The 19,090-nt window shown below is 44.4% G+C and overlaps 1 protein-coding gene across 6 annotated transcripts in view; it reads left to right on the plus strand.

Annotated features, from left to right (window-relative positions):
* Positions 1 to 1,590: 1,590 nt before the first annotated feature.
* The window catches only part of CFAP100 (cilia and flagella associated protein 100), a 44,498-nt gene continuing 26,998 nt past the window's right edge, over positions 1,591 to 19,090 (plus strand). For 3 of the 6 annotated variants that reach the window (XM_036229742.1, XM_036229739.1, XM_016160530.2), the window contains exons 1-3: positions 1,591 to 2,206; positions 3,139 to 3,246; positions 12,082 to 12,159. In XM_036229742.1, the coding sequence (XP_036085635.1) occupies positions 3,198 to 3,246; positions 12,082 to 12,159 (127 nt within the window). In that variant the 5' untranslated portion in view covers positions 1,591 to 2,206; positions 3,139 to 3,197. Of the gene's footprint in view, positions 2,211 to 2,417; positions 2,504 to 3,138; positions 3,247 to 12,081; positions 12,160 to 19,090 lie in introns of those variants that run through there. The other 3 variants (XM_036229740.1, XM_036229741.1, XM_016160527.2) reach the window with 3 other exon arrangements.

The following is a 19,090-nucleotide window of genomic DNA, read 5'->3' on the forward strand; positions in this document are numbered from 1 at the left end:
CTTTCAGTTATAAAATAAATAAGCCATAGGGATGTAATGTACAGGATGGCGGGTATAGTTAACAACACTGTCTTGCAATTTTCAAAAGTTGCTAAGAGGGCAGATCTCAAAAGTTCTCATCACAAGAAAAAAAATCTATCTGTGTCTGATGATGGATGCTAACCAGACTTATTGTGATGATCATGTTGTGATATATACAAATATTGATAAATTACATTGTACACCTGGAACTAATATAATGTCATATATCACTTATATCTCAAAGAGAGGGGGCACTGCCTAACTGAGCAATTGAGCAATCAGCAGAGTCCATCTCCGGCCCCAGGCCCCACAGACCAGATGAGCACTGGCTTTCCCCAGGCCAAGCAGAAGGACAGGAGTAGGAGCCCAGTCTAAGGGGGGGGGGCAGGGCGGGGTGAAGGAGGGCGGAGGTGAGGGCGGTTAACAGCCTGGAGTCATTCTGCAGTGAGTTTGAATCCCGATCCTACAATTTATGGACTGTGTGGCCTTGGGCAAATAGTTTAATGTCTCTGACCCTCAGCTTCCTCACAGAGATCACTGCAGCCAGTCTGGGTTGCCCTGTGGGCAGGTCTGCACCATACCAGGCCTGCACATGGACCTCCTCAGTCAGACTCACTTCTTAGACCATAATATAATATTAGCAGGTAAGCATTTCTGAGGCCAGGCTCTGTGTTAACCACACACCATGCCTCTCAGGTCATAAATAGTATTCTTTATAGATGAGGAAATTCAACCCCAGAGCATTTAAGTAACTTGCCCAAAGTCACATAGCCAGTGAGGGGCAGAGGTAGGATTTGGACTCAGCTCAGACTAATACGACCACCCATCCTCTTGGCCACCATGCTCTCCTACCTGTCTTATGGGTATCAGTTAGGCTTTAGTTTGGAAACCAGAAGCCCTCAAGGATTTTCATACAGGGAATCGGTTACACACTTGATAAAACTAGGTCTGAAATGGGAATGGTGAGGCCATCAGAAATTAGTAAAATGGCCGCAGGCTAAGGGAGGAGGTGGTGGAACCATGACAGGCCCACCCAATGCAACCACAACTGGCCCAGAAGAGCCATGCCCTGGAAGCAGAGGGAGGGAACAGATGCCTGGCTCCCCAACATGTCCCACTCTACAATCTCCCACCCACTGGACCTTTCCAGCCACTAGAGAGGGGGCACTGGGAGCCATGGGTGATTGACTCGGAAGAGGTATGCTGTGACCACAAGAAGCATGGGTCTGTGTTCCAGGATATTTCCCAGAGAGGTGACCCTCGAACGGAATTTTGAGAAATATAATTTACCAGCAAAATAAAAGACATTTAAAAATAGGGGTAGGGGTTGGGGCGGGGACTATGTTTTGCCCATTTAAAAAAACTTTTATCCTTTATTTGTTGAATCCTTGTGAGCATCACTTGTAGATACAATTAATTGAAAAATTAAAAGATGAACAAAGCATAAGGGCGGACCTTCTTATGGCCAAAAAATGTCCGGAGGCGGGAAGGGGGGTGTGTGTGCCGGGGATGGGCGGGGAATAGTAGAAACAAAGACATAGAGTCAGTGCTGCAGGAGCGACCTGAGACCAGGTGCTGTGGAGAACAGACACAAGCTACTTGTCCCACTGGTAGACCACCTACACCTCAACACCCTTCCTGGGTTTAGAGGACTCCCCGGCCCCACTGTAGAAGCTCTTTTTCCCACCTCCCTTGCAGCCAGGGTGGAGGCAGGGACTCTTAGACTCCTGCCTATGAGACAGAAGGTGCAGGCAGCTGACCCAGATTCTACCAGTCGGAATCACACAGTCGGACCCGAAATCACAGCCGCCCCTCGAGAAAATGAGGTCCACTCCGCAGAACGGACTACATGCATGTGGAGGAACACATTGAATCAGTGAATCAGGGGATGAAATAAAAAGAGCAGGAGAGCAGAATAATGGATTGCGGAGGAAAGAAACTGCTGCTCACTGCTGTCCCGGCAGTGCCAGGGAGCTGAAATAGCGCGACTCTGGGCCTCCTGGCGCCCCACCCTGCGGCCCACAGGCCCCACCCCTATGCGGCCCGGCTTCCTCAGCCTTTGTGACATCATGGTCCCAGCCTTCAAGAGAACAGTTGCCATGCCGACGTAAACCGGAGGCCCGGCGCGCGCAGAGCTGGAATCGTGGCCCTGAAGCTTCGGAGAGAGCCCGGGAGCGTGGGGCCGGTGGGTGCGCGCGGGGCAGCGGTGGGGTGTACGCAGGGTCGTGATGTTTTCAGGGCCGGGAGCGGGACCTTCGGGTGCCCCCCACAAGGCCCATTTGCAAGACTTCCTGCCATTCTTTCCTTGCCAGTATACTTGCTTTGTGACCCACCTTATCCCTCTGCCACTCCATGCCTTGTGCACCCTTGCTCTATGCCCTGACCACACATTCTGCCAATCTGGTACCCGGATTTCTGTCCGTGGGGAGTATAGAAGGAGTGTGTCTGGAAGGGCGCAAGCTTTGGAGTCAAGGAATCTCAGGTACTGACCTTTCTGACTCTGACTTTGGACACCTCCCTCGCTGAACCTCTATCTACTTCGCTGCCTCTGCTGCAAAATGAAAAGTCATTTAATGTTAAGGACATGTCAGATGCTTTGATGAGTGCACGCGCTGCAAATCGGGGGGTGGAGGGGGAACCTGTTCTCGTAGAGTTTACATTCTAGGGGGAAATAGGCAACATTTTTTTAAGCGCTAAATAAGATGGTAGGTAATTGCAGAGAAGGAAATTAAATGAGGTCATATGGTGGGGGGGAAGGCTTCTGCGAAGGGGTAAACTTTGAATTCTGATCTGAAGGAAGAGGACCCTTCCACCCACAGCTGAGTATGGGAGAACATTTTGGGGGGACGGAAGCAGCAAATGCAAAGGCCTTGAGGCAGACCATGGTTGGTGAGTTCTAGGAACAGAAAGATTAGGCAGGGCAGCTAGAACCAATTTAGGGAAGGAAAAGAGGATGGGAGTTGGGGTGGGGGGTGGGGGTGGGAGAGAGAGGCAGGGAGCTGCAGATTTTGGCCACGTGGTGAGACCTCAGTAAATGCCAGCTGTTCTGAGCCACTGAGGGGTATGGGAGCTGTGGGCCTAGAGGCCATCTGGCTCAAGCACTATGTCACTCCCCAGGTTGGAACCTCCTTTAGCTGAGATCAAGTTTTGCAGCAAGCCCTTGTTCTTCTGCCAGGATGTTCAAGGTCCTGTCTACTATGGTCTCTAAGGACATGACTTGCAACAGTAAGTACCAGGTTGGTGTGGGGTCTCTCGGAGTGCAAAAAGGGTCTTGGAAGTCTGGGACAGTGAGATCTAGACTTAATCAAGGGTTCAGGTCATTCTAAATCAGGTGGTGAGGCAGAATTCTGTTTTCCAGTTTTCCTAGAAACTCCATGTATTAGTGTCTTAGGTTTGCTTAGAATAAAGCGCCACCACAGACTGGTGACTTAAACAACAGAGATTTATTGTCTCAGGTTTGGGGGCTGGAAGTCCAAGATCAAAGTGTTGGGTTCAAGATCAGGGTTGATTCCTTCTGAGGGCTATGAGGGAGAATCTGTTTCATGCTTCTTTCCTAGCTTTTGGTGGTTTGCTGGCAATTTTTGATATTCCTTGGCTTGTAAACTTATCACCTCAGTCTCTGCCTTCATCTTCATATGGAGTTCTGCCTATATGTGTGTGTATTCCAAATATTCCTCTTTTTGTTAAGGATATTAAGAACGGGAGTCATATTGAATTAGGTACCCACATTACCCCAGCATGACTTCATCATAGTTATGCAATGACTCTATTTCAAAAAAAAAAAAAGCACACACACACAAAAAACACATTCCGCAGTGCTAGGAGTTAATTAGGATTTCAAATATTCAAAAACATTAATTTGGGGGGGATGCTGTTCACCCCATAATAGGCCTTGAGGAAGGTACCAGTGGAGGTGGGCCTCTCTAAGCTTTCCTACAGCCATGGCTACTAGACCGAGCCCAGAGGAGATGACAGCTGGCCCTAGGCCCTTCTGTGAAACATCCATCTCTCTGCCTTCCCAGAGTCATACACAGGCTTCCTGGTGCTCCCACCAGGGGGCACAGAAGGAGGCTGCTGAGGTACATCTGAGTCTGCTTGGACTGAGGAGGGCAGACCAGGCAACTACTATCACATACTCTCAATCACTTTCGGCTTTTAATTTAAATTTGTTTTGAATAGGAAAAGTATTCCCAAGGTTCAAAATCCAAAAGCATGTTCAAAGCCCCACCTTGTGAAAAGCCTAGCCCCACTTGCCCCCAGACTACCCAGTGTCTTTTCCTCGGAGGTGGCCAGTGTCACCACCAGTGTCTCTCATATCCTCTGAGTGTGCTCTGTGCACATGCTCCATGCACCTACAATCAAGAGTTCTCCTATTCTTTTAGTGTTTGGAGCAGAATAGTAATCCCACAGTGTGTCTATATCCTAATTTATTTAACCAGTCCTCTGTTAATTGGCATTTAGCTTATTTCAAAGCATGTACTACTATCAACAGTTGTCCCCATTATCATACTGTGAGCTTACTCGTTCTCTCTTTGAAATCTTTACAGATAACAAATTAAACACACACACAATGCAACATAATTGCACTATCTCAGGAAAGCTGAAGGCTTTATAAACTATATCAATTCATCCTAATCCTATAGTATCAGAATGTGGTGATAGCAGGTATCCTGTGACATTCAAGGTTGGGTGTATTACCTACCTAAGAGGTGACATGCAACAGGAGGCCTCCCTGAGATGAGTGGCCTAGTCTCAGTTGAGGGTCTGTACATTTGAAAGGAAACCAGGCTAAGCAAGCACTACCAAGCAGACAGGCCCAGGACGTTGGCAGGCCTGGATGAGCAGGGTGCTGAGCTAGGCAGCCAAGTAAAATTCACCTGGGCAGGGACACATCAGCCAGGGGCTCGAGCCAGGAGGATTGCTGAGCCTGAGGTCTGGGTTCAGCTGCAGGAACTGGGGACAAAGGTGGAAACCAGGAAGACTGTTAGCCCCTTGGACAGTAAGGGTTTTGGGGACACTGAGCTCCAAGTCTAAGCCAGGTACAAATAGTGCATCTGGACCCCAGTCCTAGCCAGAAGGTGAAGAGCAAGGGAATGGATCTGGGCAAAGACTTAGCTGCAATTTGACTCAGAGGAGTGAGCTCTGGATTTGTTCTTCATTCACAAATATTAAGTGCCAGCTGTATGCAGACATGCATTCTAGGCACTGGGGATTCAGAGGTGGGTAAAACCAATGGAGTCTCCCCTCATGTGACTTGGATTGAAATGAGGGAGGCAGGCATTGGAAAACAAAAAAGCAGTTTATATTTATATCAGCCAAGAAGTAGTAGAAAGCAGAACAACTGGGAGCATTGAATAGGTAGCAGGGTGATTTAAATGGGAGAGATAGTCAGGAAAGGCCTCTTGGAGGAGGTGACATTTGATACCTGTCGCTAACAATGCTAAAAGATGAAAATGAGAGAAGAGCATCTCTTTTGAGATGATTGGAAGTGTTTAAGCAGGGAGAATGCCCAAATTCTGAGTTTAATTTATAACTAGGGGCACCATTCCCTAGGACACAGGTTTGCTCACAGCCTTCCTCAAGACCTAGGCAATGCCTTGCCCCTGATGCAGAGGATAGAGGACATTTGATAGAGATCTTGGCCTGGCAAAAGAGCCAAGGAAAGCCCAGAGCAGGCCCCAAGGCTTCCTAGTCAGGGCTGATGGGGGCGGGGGCTGCAGGACCTGCCTCCAACTCTGTCCCCCATACGCTCCTTGGCCCGCCCCAATTCAGAGCCAGTTGAGAGACACCTGTCTTACAATTGGTCCTTTCATCTTTGGGGCTCCTGACATCCAGGCCTGAACCCAGCCTGAGCCTCACTGGGGCGGAGAGTGTTCATCAAATGGCGGTATTTACTTCCCAAGAGGCCAGGCTATGGGTACAGAGGTGGGAGTGGGGAGGAAGTTTCGTCCCTGTTTAAGGAGCCTCACTCACCAGGTGCGGATGCTGAGCAAGCATGTGTGCTGCCCCTCAAGTCCATATTTCACATTCTGGAAGAGTCAAAGAAGGGTGTGGGGTTCAGAGAGACTTCTCAACCATACAGGTGGCCAGGCCTTTCCTCTGTGTGACTGCAGGGGTGGGGAAGGCTGGAGGCAGAAGTTGAATTTGGCAATTTTAAGAATTATGGTTTTAAGTGACTCAAACGTCACCTAGGGAGCTGTAAATTTGGGACATCCGAAGCCCACCCTAGTGACAAACCACATAAACTATGTGTCAGGCACTGTGCTAGCCCAGTTATTCAGTCATTTGATTGATGTTTACTGAGCACCTACTATGTGTCAGGCACTGTGTTAGGCTTGGGTTGCAGAGGTCAATGAGAATTTGCAGGGATGAACAATATACAGCTCTCCCTTCAGTGCTCACTCTACTCCTGCCACTCTGGCTGCCCATGTTCCATAGACAAGACAGGCACACTCCCCTTGGCATCTTGGCACTGCACCAAATAGAGACTTGGAAGAGGCTGTTATTGATGGAGGCCTGGAGGTTAGGAAAATAGATGGGAATGTCAGTATTACCAGCAAATGGATGGAAACTGAAGCTGTGGTCGAGAGGGGGGGGGGGGAGAAGGGAGGGGAGAGGAGGGAAGGGGAGGGGAGGGACAGAATGAGACAAGATGGAGGGAGAGGGAGGGAGGCAGAGAGGTGAGAGAGAGAGAGAGAGAGAGAGAGAGAGAGAGAGAGAGAGAGAGAGAATGGCTTTGACCAGTCTGAGGAACTCTAATGTGTGGTGGACCTTATAAAGGAGGTGGAGGGAGCAGTTGGACAGACTAGAGGGAAGCCAGAACCCAGGGGAGCAGAAGAAACATGTTGAGGGGCAAGTGACCTTGGATAGGCCTTAGTAACCTCCACCAGAGTGAGCAGGAACATCTGGGCAGGGTCACAGACTAGCCAGATGCCAGAATAGGACCAGGACAGGGGGAGGAGGAGCTGAAGGGAGACAAGTGGAGATGGTGAGTTTGGACAGCTCTCAGGGGGTGGCTATGAATGAGAGAAAGGGACACAGTGGTCAGAAAGGGTCCATGCAGCTGAGGAAGAGTCATTACTGCAACCCCAGCAGGACACTGGAGGTCCTCGCAAGTGGGGTAATTTGAGGAACTGCTGTATGCCTATTGATAATGTTAACCTAAAAATAAAGGTGACTTTCAAAGTGAGAGGCAACTAGCACTTATTGAGATCAATAAGAATTGCTATTCAGGATACACCGATTCAGGCAGAAACCCTAGTAGTGTTCCAATTAGGAGACAAAGGCAATAGGTATATATGAGAAAGGGAAGGGGAACAATCACATCAATAGAAGGAAGGCATTTCTATTGGTGTAGATAAATAACATGGTGATGTTCATTCTAAACAATGTTTTTAATTTTCAGTCCAGTAGTCAATCAGTCTGGTAGTCATAATATCTGCTTTCTTGTTATCATTGCAAACAGTTTTTAGGGGCACAATGTTGCTTAGGTCTAGTCCGAAGGTTATATTGCTCTGTTTTTAACATTTCACAGATTTGAGGTATGACATGCAAGACAATTCCTTTGACATGGCAGCTCCTGCTCTCTTTTAAAGTAGCTCTGTTTATTACTTTATTTGACAATAACCAATGCTATGACTGGACAGCAGTTGTCATTCCTCTGATTGCAAGACTCTCTTCAGCAATAACCATCAAGAAACTTTGGGTGGAAAAAAGGTTTATTACTTATAGGACCTGAAACTTACACAGCACACCTGGGGCCACACAGCAAAGTCACAGTTAGAGAGAAAAAAAGACTTGCTGGCAGGCAGGCATGCATGGGCCTGGGGTTCTGCTTTTATTGGGGTTGAGAGTGGGGGCCTAGGGTTCTAAGAGCTCTCTCTATTGGTGAATTTAAAACAGGAGCAGGAATTTAAACCTAGAGAAGGGATAACAAACAAGTAGCCCAAATGGTCAGTTATTGAAATCAACCAAGACCTCTTAAACAGGAACATTGGTGGGGGAAGTGGCCTGTCTTTTATCTAGTGGTGTTGCCGGCAATGTGTTTATCTGAGATATAGCTGTCTTTAAAGGGGATGCCACTTGGAAATGGATGCATCAGCAATAAAATCTTAAGTCAGGACCTTGCATTACAAAAAAGAAAAAAACTGTCAGGGCTTATGCTATAGGAGCCCACTAGGAAGGGTCTATTTAGTGGTCTGGAAGCACTGAAAGGCCATGTGGTGCTGGTAACTGCCGGAGCCTTGCCCATCCCTGAGTCTGAGGGCAAAGAAGAGACCAGTTCCCCAACCCAAAAGGCTTGCCTATATGAAGAGGCTGACTCCACAGGGAGCAGTCTAGCCTCAGGGGACAGAGGCAGCCACCACAGCACTTGTCGGGAGGGAGCTGACCCTTTCTCTCCTTGTCATGCATCTCCTGCTTCTCCCTGGCAGAAAGAAGATAAGGACCCCAGCAGCCCAGGCCTACACTGAGCCCAGCACAGGGCAGGGGAGGGAGATAGGATTATGTGATACTTAGTGGGAGTGCACGTATTTGGAAACAGATCAGAGAATTTCACGTTAAGAATCAGTCAGTAAAACCAGAATTAGGACTTGGACTCTAGTGCAAATTCAAATGAAAGTCTCCAAAAAACATTAGATTCTCTCTCTCTCTCTCTCTCTCTCTCTCTCTCTCTCTCTCTCTCTCTCTTTCTCTCTCTCTCCCCGCCCCACTTGCCTCCCTTACTCTTGCTCTTTCTCTTTTCTAGTTACAATTGATTCAATTCTGTTGGACAAGGTTAAATCCCAGTATATTGGTATTGCTTCCATGTACTCTAGCATCAAGCTTAAGATGGGGCACAGAGCTGGTGCTCAAGGAGTTCTCAGACTTTACTGTGCGTTTAAAATACCTCAAAAGCTGATGGGGATGTAGATTCTGACTCAGTAGGTTTGGGGTGACTTGGAACTCTGCATTTCTAACCAATTCCAGGAGATGTCACTGCTGCATTAAGAGCCTTTGGGGATCTGGAGGACCTACTTGGGCATATTTCTAGCCTGGACAAAAAGAGAAGCAACTCTGAAGAGCTTGAGGGCCCAGAGACGGAGGGGAAAGTCTGTGGCATGCCCTGGTGCAAAGGTGGCAGGGGGTCAAGGAAACAGACAAGGCCTCACTGAGGTTGATGCCCAGAGCTAGGGAGAAGACAGGTGGGCCGGAGAAGTGGGAGACAGGAGGGCGCTGGCAACAGGGAGGTGTTAAGTCCCAAAGTGAAAGAGAAGGATGGCTGAGAATGGGGTCCCACGGCAGTGGCCTGTCCCTCTTGCAGCTGGAAGCTGCGGCCTGAGGAGTGCAGAGAAAGTGGCTCTGGGGGAGCTGGCTTGGGGTGGGGAGGAGCAGGTCAGCGAGAGGCCTAAGGGCAGCTTGCTCAGAGAGCTGGCAGCTCTTCTCTGTGAGCAGCAGAACTCATGCTGTACTGTGTTGGAGATTTGAAAGGTATGAGTACATTTCGATGCCTGGAGCTCACACCAGATCTCCCACTGTCGCGGGTGTGTGTATATTTTATCACTTTTTATGAGGATGTTTTGCACCCAGCTCACCTTTCCCTATTCTCTTGGAGAATGATTCTAAAAGTAGGCTTATGTTTTTAAAACTTTTTAATTAAAGAAATTTAATTTTATTAAAGTACTGAGGAAATTTTTTTTACTTTATTTATTTAAATTAGTTTCAAGTATATAGTACATTGGTTAAACATCTATATAGTTCATAAAACGATCCCCCCAATTGCTCCCTCCTTCCCTGGCCCTCCACCTAGCCATCGTATTAATGCTAACTGCATTCCCTCTGCCGTGCTCCCCCTTTCCAGAGACCAATTATCAACTACTAATTTGTACTTCTTTAACCCTTCACCCCATTCTCCCAGCCCTCAACCCCCCTCCCCTCTGTTCGTCACCAAATTGTCTACTAGATTTGTGAATCTGTTTTTAATTAGTTTGTAAACAGAGGAATTTTAAAAATGTATTTAACCTCCAGATTTGGTATACCATTCTAAGTAAGACGCAAACTCCGAAGCATTTCACTACACAAACATTAAAATGTCCTATCAGGAAAAGATATGATAAATAGTCCAAAGTTAATTGACAGAACATCCGAAGGAAGAATATTTTCAGCAGTTCTGACAAGCAAATGAGCCAGTATCCTTTAATAGATAAAGGATCTCAAGAATCATTTAAAAACTACAACAGCCCAACAGAAAAAAAGGGCAAAGGATACTAATAGAAAGAGAGAAGCAAATGGATAATTAACATCTTAAAAAACAACACAATCTCATACAAATTGAGAAATGCAAATTAAAACCGAGATGCCATTTATCAGATTGACAAAGTCCCAGGTGTGTGGGAAACAGTCCAGCTCAGCTTGGTAACAGAGAGTACCCATTGCAGAAGTTTGCAAATACCCTCAGGGTCCACCAGGAGACCTGGCTGAGTAGAGATGAGCCTTGTGCATGAGCAGATGTATTTTTTTAAACTTTTAAAAAATTGTGGTAAAATATACATAACAAACTTTACACATTTTTTGTTTTAAGCATTTAAAGCATTTTCACTTGTCCAATTCAATGGCATTAAGTATATTCACACTGTTGCAAAACCATCACTACTATCCATCTCCAGAACTACTTTCATCTTGCAAAACTGAAACTCTGTGCCCATTAAACACTAACTCTCCTCATTCCACTCCCCGCAAGCCTCTGGCACCCACCATTCTACTTCCTCTCTCTATGAATTTGACTCCTCTAGGGACCTCATATAAGTAGAATCATACAGTATTTGCCTTTTGTGACTTCTTTCACTTAATATGATGTACTCAAGGTTTATCTATGTTTTAGCAAGTAAGCAGATGCATTTTTAGTGAAAAAAAGAGGGAGATCTAAATGTGTGTATGCATAAAATACCTCTGAGTAGATAGACAAAAATCTGTCTGGTCATGAGGGCTTCAGGTAAGGATTTATCATCATATCAACACATCAAGCCTGCATTGTTAGAAAATTTGCTACGTATGTGCATTGCTTTTTTAATTAAGAAAAAATTAAATTTTATTAGGGTTTTGGCTTGTTCGTTTTTGGCTTCGGTCTATTTAAATCATAGTGGTGTCTTTTGATTTTTACGATATGGTTAATTAAAATTTACTACCTGAAAATTTAACCATATAGTCACTAAGAAAAATAGAAAATAGTAAAGATTCAGCAGCCTGTGCCCAAGTTTTTCACAGTCCTCACTGCTCCTTACTACTACTTTTCCTTAACCATTATGTATGCTGCTTGGCCCTGAAGGCATTTGACTGACCTTCTTGCCAGTCTCACAGGACTCCTCTCTTACTCAGTCTTCTCATACCTCATCACCAACTAGAGAGGGCCTGGTCCTTCGTATCGTATCCCCTATACCTCCCCGACCCTCACTTCTCCTTTATCATCCCAAGTCACCCTCCCCAACACTGATCCAAGAGCTGCCCACCAAAACACACCTCCACACTCTCTGGCAACCCCCACCCCATCTGCCCTCTGGGCTGGCATAGACTGAAAACTCCAAGCTACAAAAATTGGGGTGAGTGGAACTGTGGGGTCTTCCCTGTGGGTATCAGTTGAAGAGAGAACAACAAGGAAATGGGATTCTCTGAGTCTTCTGGTGCAACTTTGAGGGAAGCACTGGGCAGCTCAAGCAAAAGTGCTGGCAGGGTGAGAGACAGAGGCTTAGTGCCCATGACCTCTCTGTATAATGGTCTTGTGCTGCTAGGAATAAATTGAAGGGTATGAAAAGTAAGGCACAAGAAACTTTCCATGTGCCAGGCACATGTGCTAAGAACTTTTGTGGCCATTTTATTGCACAATTCTTATAACTTCCCAGCAAAGTCAGCATGATTATCAGAGATATGGAAACTTGAGGCTCCGAGAAGCTGAGTGACTTGTCACTCACGAGGCAAGTGAGGGCACTGGGGCTGGAGCCCTAGTATGTCTGAGTTTCTCCGTGGCCTCATGCTGTGTTCACAGCTATCACAAATAAGTCATTTACCTTCACTTTTGTGTCTCCCCAGAGAACACCCTGGAAAACACAGACAACAGTTCTTCTTCAATCACTGAAGAAAAAAAGAAACATGTGAGAAAAGGCAAAGGTATCTCTGGAGCTAGGAGCTGAAGTCCCAGGTGGTGGGAGGCACACTCTCTCCCTCAGGCCCAGACACCTTCAGACCTAATCTTTAGTGTGAAGGGCAAAGGGAAATGCTTCTGTTTCCATTTAGAAAATGTGTTACTGAGTGTTCCCTGTTGGTCTAGTGGTTAGGAAATGGGTTACTGAGACTTGAAATAACAGGAATATAAACAAAGTGGGATTTTTTCCCCTCCAGTAATGGGAAACATGGGGGCTAGTCCAAGGCTCCATGAGGCTCTACAGATAACAGTTCTACAAAATCATTCAGGTGACCAGGTCCCAACTCTTTCTCCTATACCATCTTTATCTATAGGGCTTTCAACCACAAGGTTGTCCCGTGGTCACAAAATGGCTGCTGTAGCTCCAGCCATCACATCTCATTTCAGACAAGGAGAAAGACTACAGAGAAGGGCAAAACTGCCCGCCTGCCAACTCAGCCCTCCCTGGGAAAAGGTCCTCCCTAGAAGTCCCACTGGATAATTTCTGATTACATTCTATTTGTCACAGGGCCATCAGCATCTGCAAGGGAGTCTGAGAAGTGTAGCTTTTCAGCTAGGCACATGGCTGCCACTTGTTAGGAGGAAGAAGAGTAGGCAGCTAGCTGCGTATTCCTCATCCTCTGAGCCCCTGTTCTGTTGCTCCACACCATGGCTTCTCAGGCTCCCTCCTGGTTCCTGCACTGCCCCCGCCCACCCCCAGGACTCCTGGGCTTACGGGCCAGTCTGATCCTTCTGCAGAAGTGTGCAGATGTGAACATGTTCCCTAAGTCTGTCCTTCACAGGCTGAGCTCCTACCTCTCAGCCCATCCCAGCCTCCCATTTCCTTTTTCTTTTAATTATGAAAATCTAAACCTGCCCAGAAGTAGAGACTCAAGTCCAGCAAACCCACATGAACTCACATGCCAATCACCAGATTGGACAGTTGACAAGATTTTTTCACATTTGTTTCATCTATTCTTTCTCTCTCTCTTTTTTTCCCAGTCTTTGCCAAAATATTTTAAAGTAAAATCCAGATGTGCCATTTCATCCCTACATACCTCAATGTGCATTTTTCAAAAGTAGGGACATTTTCTTACAAGCCCACAATGAAGTTAACCAGACCATCACCAGATTTACCCATTTAACTCAGAAATGTCTTCCTATAAAAAATTCATTCTAATCAGGATTCAAATGAGATCTGAACATCTTCAGTCTCTTTTAACTAGCATGGCCACTCCCTTATGTCCTTTCATTTTCTGTGCCTTTAGTTGTTGAGAAATGGTGTTAATTATCCTGTAGAATGTCCTCTGTGATATATCTTCTTCTTAGTGCTGTCATTGAAACTGTTTCTCTGTTCCCCATGTCTCCTTTAATTGGACATTAGATGCTTGATAGGATACATGTTCCATGTTTTTCACAGACTACTTCCTAGGTGGGCTGCGTGCCTCTTACCACCTTTCATAAAAAGCCCACACATCTAGCTGCCTCACTGTTGGCCATGCTGTGATCAGTGGGTTCAAGTGGTGGCCATCGCAGATCGCCACCAGCTATTCAACCAGTACTTTCTTCTATTCATGGATGCTTGTGCTGAACTGATCCTTACACTAAGGGTGAAGCGTCTGGATTTTGGATTTGTTTTGTTTCTTCACTGAGATATAATTCACATACAGTAAAATGCAGAAATCTCAAGTATATGGTTTGATAAGTTTTGACAAATGTATACAACATCATACCCTCTACCTATTCACCATCTGCCTTTCCCCTAAAGATGGCCAATGTTCTACTATCATAGAATTATTTATCCGTTCTCAAACCTCACATAAAGGGAATCACTCTGTGCTCTTTTGGTTCCGGCTTCCTTCATTCAATATCATGTCTGTGAGACACATGTAGCAGAAGTTCCCTCTTTGTTGTAGCTCTGTGTATTCTATTGTGCGCGTATGCCAGCAATGTATTATTTTTTCTAGAGCTGATGAACATTTGGGTTCTTACTGGTTTTTAGCTATTACAAATAATACTGCTATGAATATTCTTACAAATGCTTTTTGGGGAGATAAGCACCCACTTCCCTTGAGTGTATACAAAGAAATGGAATTGCTGGTCAAATGTCTAACTTTAGTAGATAAAGCTGGACAATTTTCCAGGGAAATTGTACCAATTCACAGTCCTACTAACAGTTGTGAGTTCCAATTGCTCCACATTCTTTTCAACATTTGACATGTTGTTGATTCTTTTAACACTACCTAGTCATTAGGATATGTATTTGTATCTCATGTTCCCTCGTGATCAACCTGATTATGGGCCATTGATTATTATGTATTGCAAAGTGCCTGTTTTTCTCTACTGGTCACTTTTCTATGGAGTTGTCTTTCTTCTTATTTTAATGATTTCTAGGAGCTCTTTATAATATTCTGGATATAAGACATTTGTTAGTTCTAAGCATTGCAGATACCTTCCCCTACTCTGTGGATTGCCTTTCACTCTCTTGGTGGTAACTTTTAATGAACAAGAGTTCCAAATTTTAACATAGTTCATTTTAACAATCATTTTCTTACAGTTAGTACTTTTTGCATCCTCTTTTAAAATTCTTTGCTGATCCCCAAGTTCACGAAGATCTCTGTTTATTCTATCTTCTCTAAGTTTTATTTCAATTCCACAGTAAGATCTTCTAATTGATCTAATTGTAACCATTTTTTTTTTTTGTAGATTCTTTGGATTTTTTTGCTATATAATCATGTTACCTTGAATGACATTATTTTCTCTTCGTTTCCAATCCTCTATCTTTATTTCTTTTTCTAACCTTGCTGCAACATTGACTAGAAGTGCAAAGATAGGTATCCATGTCTTGTTCTTTGATCAGGAAAACATTCAAAATTTCACATAGTGGTTTCTTGTATATACTTGTATTTATCTCCTTTTGGGCTGTAACAAATTACCACAACTTCAGTAGCTTAAAACAATGTAAATATATTATCCTACAGCTTTGGAGATCAGAAGTCTGAAATGAATGTCACAGGCTAGGTGTTCTAGGACTATGTTCCTTCTGGACCCTATGAGGGAAAATTTTTTTCTTGCCTTTTCCAAATTCTAAAAGCTGACTGCATTCCTTGGCTGGTGGCCCTTTCCTCCATCTCCAAAGCTAGCAGCATAGGTAGCATCTTCCATTCTCCGTGACAACACTCTGACCTCTGTTTCTGTTGTCATACCTCTTTGTCCTCCTGTTTCTGACCCTCATGCTCCCCTCTTATGAGGACCTTTATGTCAAGTGCCCCATTTGGGTAATCTCAGAGTCCCATATCCAAGTCTTTAACTTAATCGCATCTGCAAAGTCCCCTTTACCAGTAAAGTAACAAAGTCAAAAGTTTGGGAATTAGGGTGTGGACATTTCTGAGGGCCATTTCTCAGCCCACCCTACTTCCCTTTATCAGACTGGGGAAGTTCCCTCTATTCCTAGATTCCTAAGACTTTTATTCAAAATAAGTTTTAAATTTTATGAAATACTTTTACTATATCTATTGAAATGATCATATAATTTTCTCTCTCATTTTGTTATAGTGTATGTTACATTGATTGATTTATAAATGTTAAACTAACTTTGCATTTCTGGGATGATTTGCTTCAAATGATTGCCTTAAAAATGGGCTCATCTTCACATTAACACATCGGTTTTCTTCATATTGATGGTAAACATCCCCTACTCACTTTACTGCAAATGCAAATTGTTTCCAGAGCCAGTCTCCACATAGCGACTTATAGCTATGGAGCCTTGGGTGAGCTTCTTACCTCTCTTTGCCTCAGTTTCCTCATTAGGGGTAACAATAATTCCCATCTTATAGGTTTTAATGAAAATTAAGTCATGTAAGGTCCTTATTCTGGCCCAGGGTAATACTCAGGGCTTGCTAGCTATTTTAATTAATCTTTCTGATGGAGACTCAGATATGCGGCCCATGCACACTACCAGTCAGTTTGGGGACATATAGACTTAGTTGCCCCACCACTCTGACCCAAGCTCAGTCCTCACTATTCTGAATTTAGAGCAAATGTATCTGCGTGGGTTGCTGGCCAGGAACTAGGAATAAGAGAGAGGCGAGGACTGAGGAGGTGACTGGATATGGCAATTCTGTCCAGGGCCCCCTGCCCCTTTCTGCCACCCAGAGCTACCCCGCCCTCCAGGGCCTCCTCCTGGACTTGTGTTGGACTGCATTTCCCCACTTAACCACACCCTGTCTGCCTTCCCTCCCCCAAAGCTCCCAATCAGCTTTTGCTGCCCCCTTCTTTTTATCACCATTTCTAAATTTATGTTATGTCATTTATGGGGATTGAGGGGGCCCAATGGGGGGAAAAATTGATGTGTCCAGTTCACCATCTCTCATCTATCTCCCTGGACTCCCAAGGCTGACAGGGCCTTTTACAGTCTCTCCTAGATTCTGTCAATATCAAAGTCAATGTGTAAAAGAAAATCATGATTAGGCATGGGACAAGAAACCACTCTCCAAATTAAACCTGCACAAGCCCTGGTGACAGTCTCCTGTCCCTCCCATAGTGTATAAGCCTCTGAACCACCTCTGTCCCTCCTGTCCAGACATCCCTGATGGACCTTGGACCAACACCACCCATGTGCCATCTCCTCTCTGTCATGGGCCACTTCCTCGCACAGTGCAGGCCCTGCTTCCTCCTCAGAAGCCAAGCTAAGGCGAGACTGGATGCCCCTCTGACTTTCTCCCATCGGCTGGGCCAAGGAGCAGATAGCCTTTATTCTTCTCATTCTGAATATAACTCAATTTTTTAAACTCTCAACTTTGACAGCATTTAAATCTTACAGAAAAGTTGAAAGAATAGTGCAAAGATGTTATAGAATGTCCATTACTTTGGGCTTTTCCAATCCCTCCTCAGGACAGACTGCAGATGAAACGTCCTAGACAGGAATATCGAGTAATGTGCTGGAGTCTCTCTTTGATCTCTTGAGCAAGGTGGAGTCTGCGGGCCTTCTCCATTGTAAAGTTCCTTTTCTACTGGTAATAAGTATCTTGTGGGAGGTATTCTGAGACTATCATGACTTTGAATCCCTTTAACAGCACCCTTTTTCTGTTGGTGAGGGTGTAAAATGAGACAGACCTCCAGGAAGGCAGGTTAGCTTAAGTCTCTGAAGCCTGAAAACTGCTCACTGCCTCTGATTTTCCCTTCAGAAAATCAGTTCTCAAGAACCAGTCAGCAGCAGTCAGTGATGTCCTCGGGATGTCCAGGGCAGCACTATGGCTGCTACACATGTCATGGCAAGTGCATCCTGATGGCATAGTGCATCACTGCAGCCCCTAATATTTGCTTACAAGGTCCACAAAGAATTGGTTGTTTCACAGGGAACTGCTAATGATAGAATGGTTTCTATATTTTTAAAAGGAAGATGTGAAATTATTAACAATGTGTGTCAAAAGTACTAGAAGAAAATACCACCAAAATAGTTATCAGCCACTGATTCAAAGTAGAGTTTTTAAATCATATTCTTTTTTAAAATTTTTAAAATTTTAATTAGTTTCAAGTATATAGTACATTGGTTAGACATCTCTATAGCTAGTAAAATGATCCCCCCAATTGCTCCCTCCGCCAAGATCCTCCACCTAGCCAATGTATTAATGCTAATTGCATTCCCTATGCCATGCTCCCCATCCCCATGACCATCCATTGGCTACTAATTTGTACTTCTTTAACCATTCACCCTATTCTCCCAACCCCTCAAACCCCCTTCCCCTCTGTCCATCACCAAATTGTCCACTATATTTGTGAGTCTGTTTTTGATTAATTTGTTCTTTTTATTCCTTAAATTCTGCATATAAGTGAAAGTATATAGTGTTTATCTTTCTCTGTCTGACTTAAATACTTTCTAGGTCCATCAAAGCGATAGCTTTTTCCATCTCCTTCCTTTTCATATGTAAGGGTCTTGTTTTCTTATCCTTTCAGCCACTCTATCTTTTGGTTGGAGCACTTAATTCTTTTCCATTTAACATACTTATTGATAGGAATGTAGTTGTTACCATTCTTTATTCTTGTTTTTGATGCATATTTTTTTTCTTAAAGAAGTCCCTCCAACATTTCCTGTAATACTGGCTTAGTGGCAATAAATTCCTTTGGCTTATTTTTGTCTGGGAAGCTCTTTATCTGTCCTTCAACTCTAAATAATAGCTTTGCTGGATAAATTATCCTTGGTTGTATATCCTGGGTCTTCATCCTGTTGAATATTTTTTGCTAAGCCCTTCTGTCCTGCATAGTTTCTTCTGAGATATCAGCTGCCAGTCTTATGGGTGTTCCCTTATAAGTAATTATTTCTTTTTTCTCTTGCTGCTTTTAATATTCTCCCTTTGTATTTAACCTTTGGCATTTTAATTATGATGTGTCTTGGTGTGGGCCTCTTTGGATCCCTGACTTTTGGAATTCTCTGAGCCTCTTGGGGTTTTATGTCCATTTCCTTCACCAGGTCAGGGAAGTTTTCCATCATTATTTCTTCAAACAGCTATTCAACATCTTGATTTTTTTCTGTTATGCCGACAGATGAATATTTGGAGCCTTAATAGTGTTCCATATCCTCTTTAAATTATTTTTATAGTCTTGGCATCTTGATTCTTGCCATTATTATTGAGTGTCCTGATTGGCTTTCCTGTCCTCTAGACAGGGCATTTGATCCTCTTCTTTATTCACTTTGTTAATTCCTTTGTTTTTTCCATTTAATATGCTTCTCATCTCAGATAATGTGTTCTCTATTTCAGACTGTTTCCCTTTGATAATTTCCATTTCCATTTTTATCACTTTGTTGGAGTTCTCTATACTTCCCAAAAGTTCACTGAGCATCTTTATAACTAGTGTTTTGAACTCTGCATCTGTTAGATTACTTGACTCCATTATATCTGGATCTCTGTTCTGTTCTCT

The sequence above is a fragment of the Rousettus aegyptiacus genome, unplaced genomic scaffold (genome assembly GCF_014176215.1).
Source record: "Rousettus aegyptiacus isolate mRouAeg1 unplaced genomic scaffold, mRouAeg1.p scaffold_m13_p_12, whole genome shotgun sequence".
In the NCBI taxonomy this organism is placed as follows: Eukaryota; Metazoa; Chordata; class Mammalia; order Chiroptera; family Pteropodidae; genus Rousettus; species Rousettus aegyptiacus.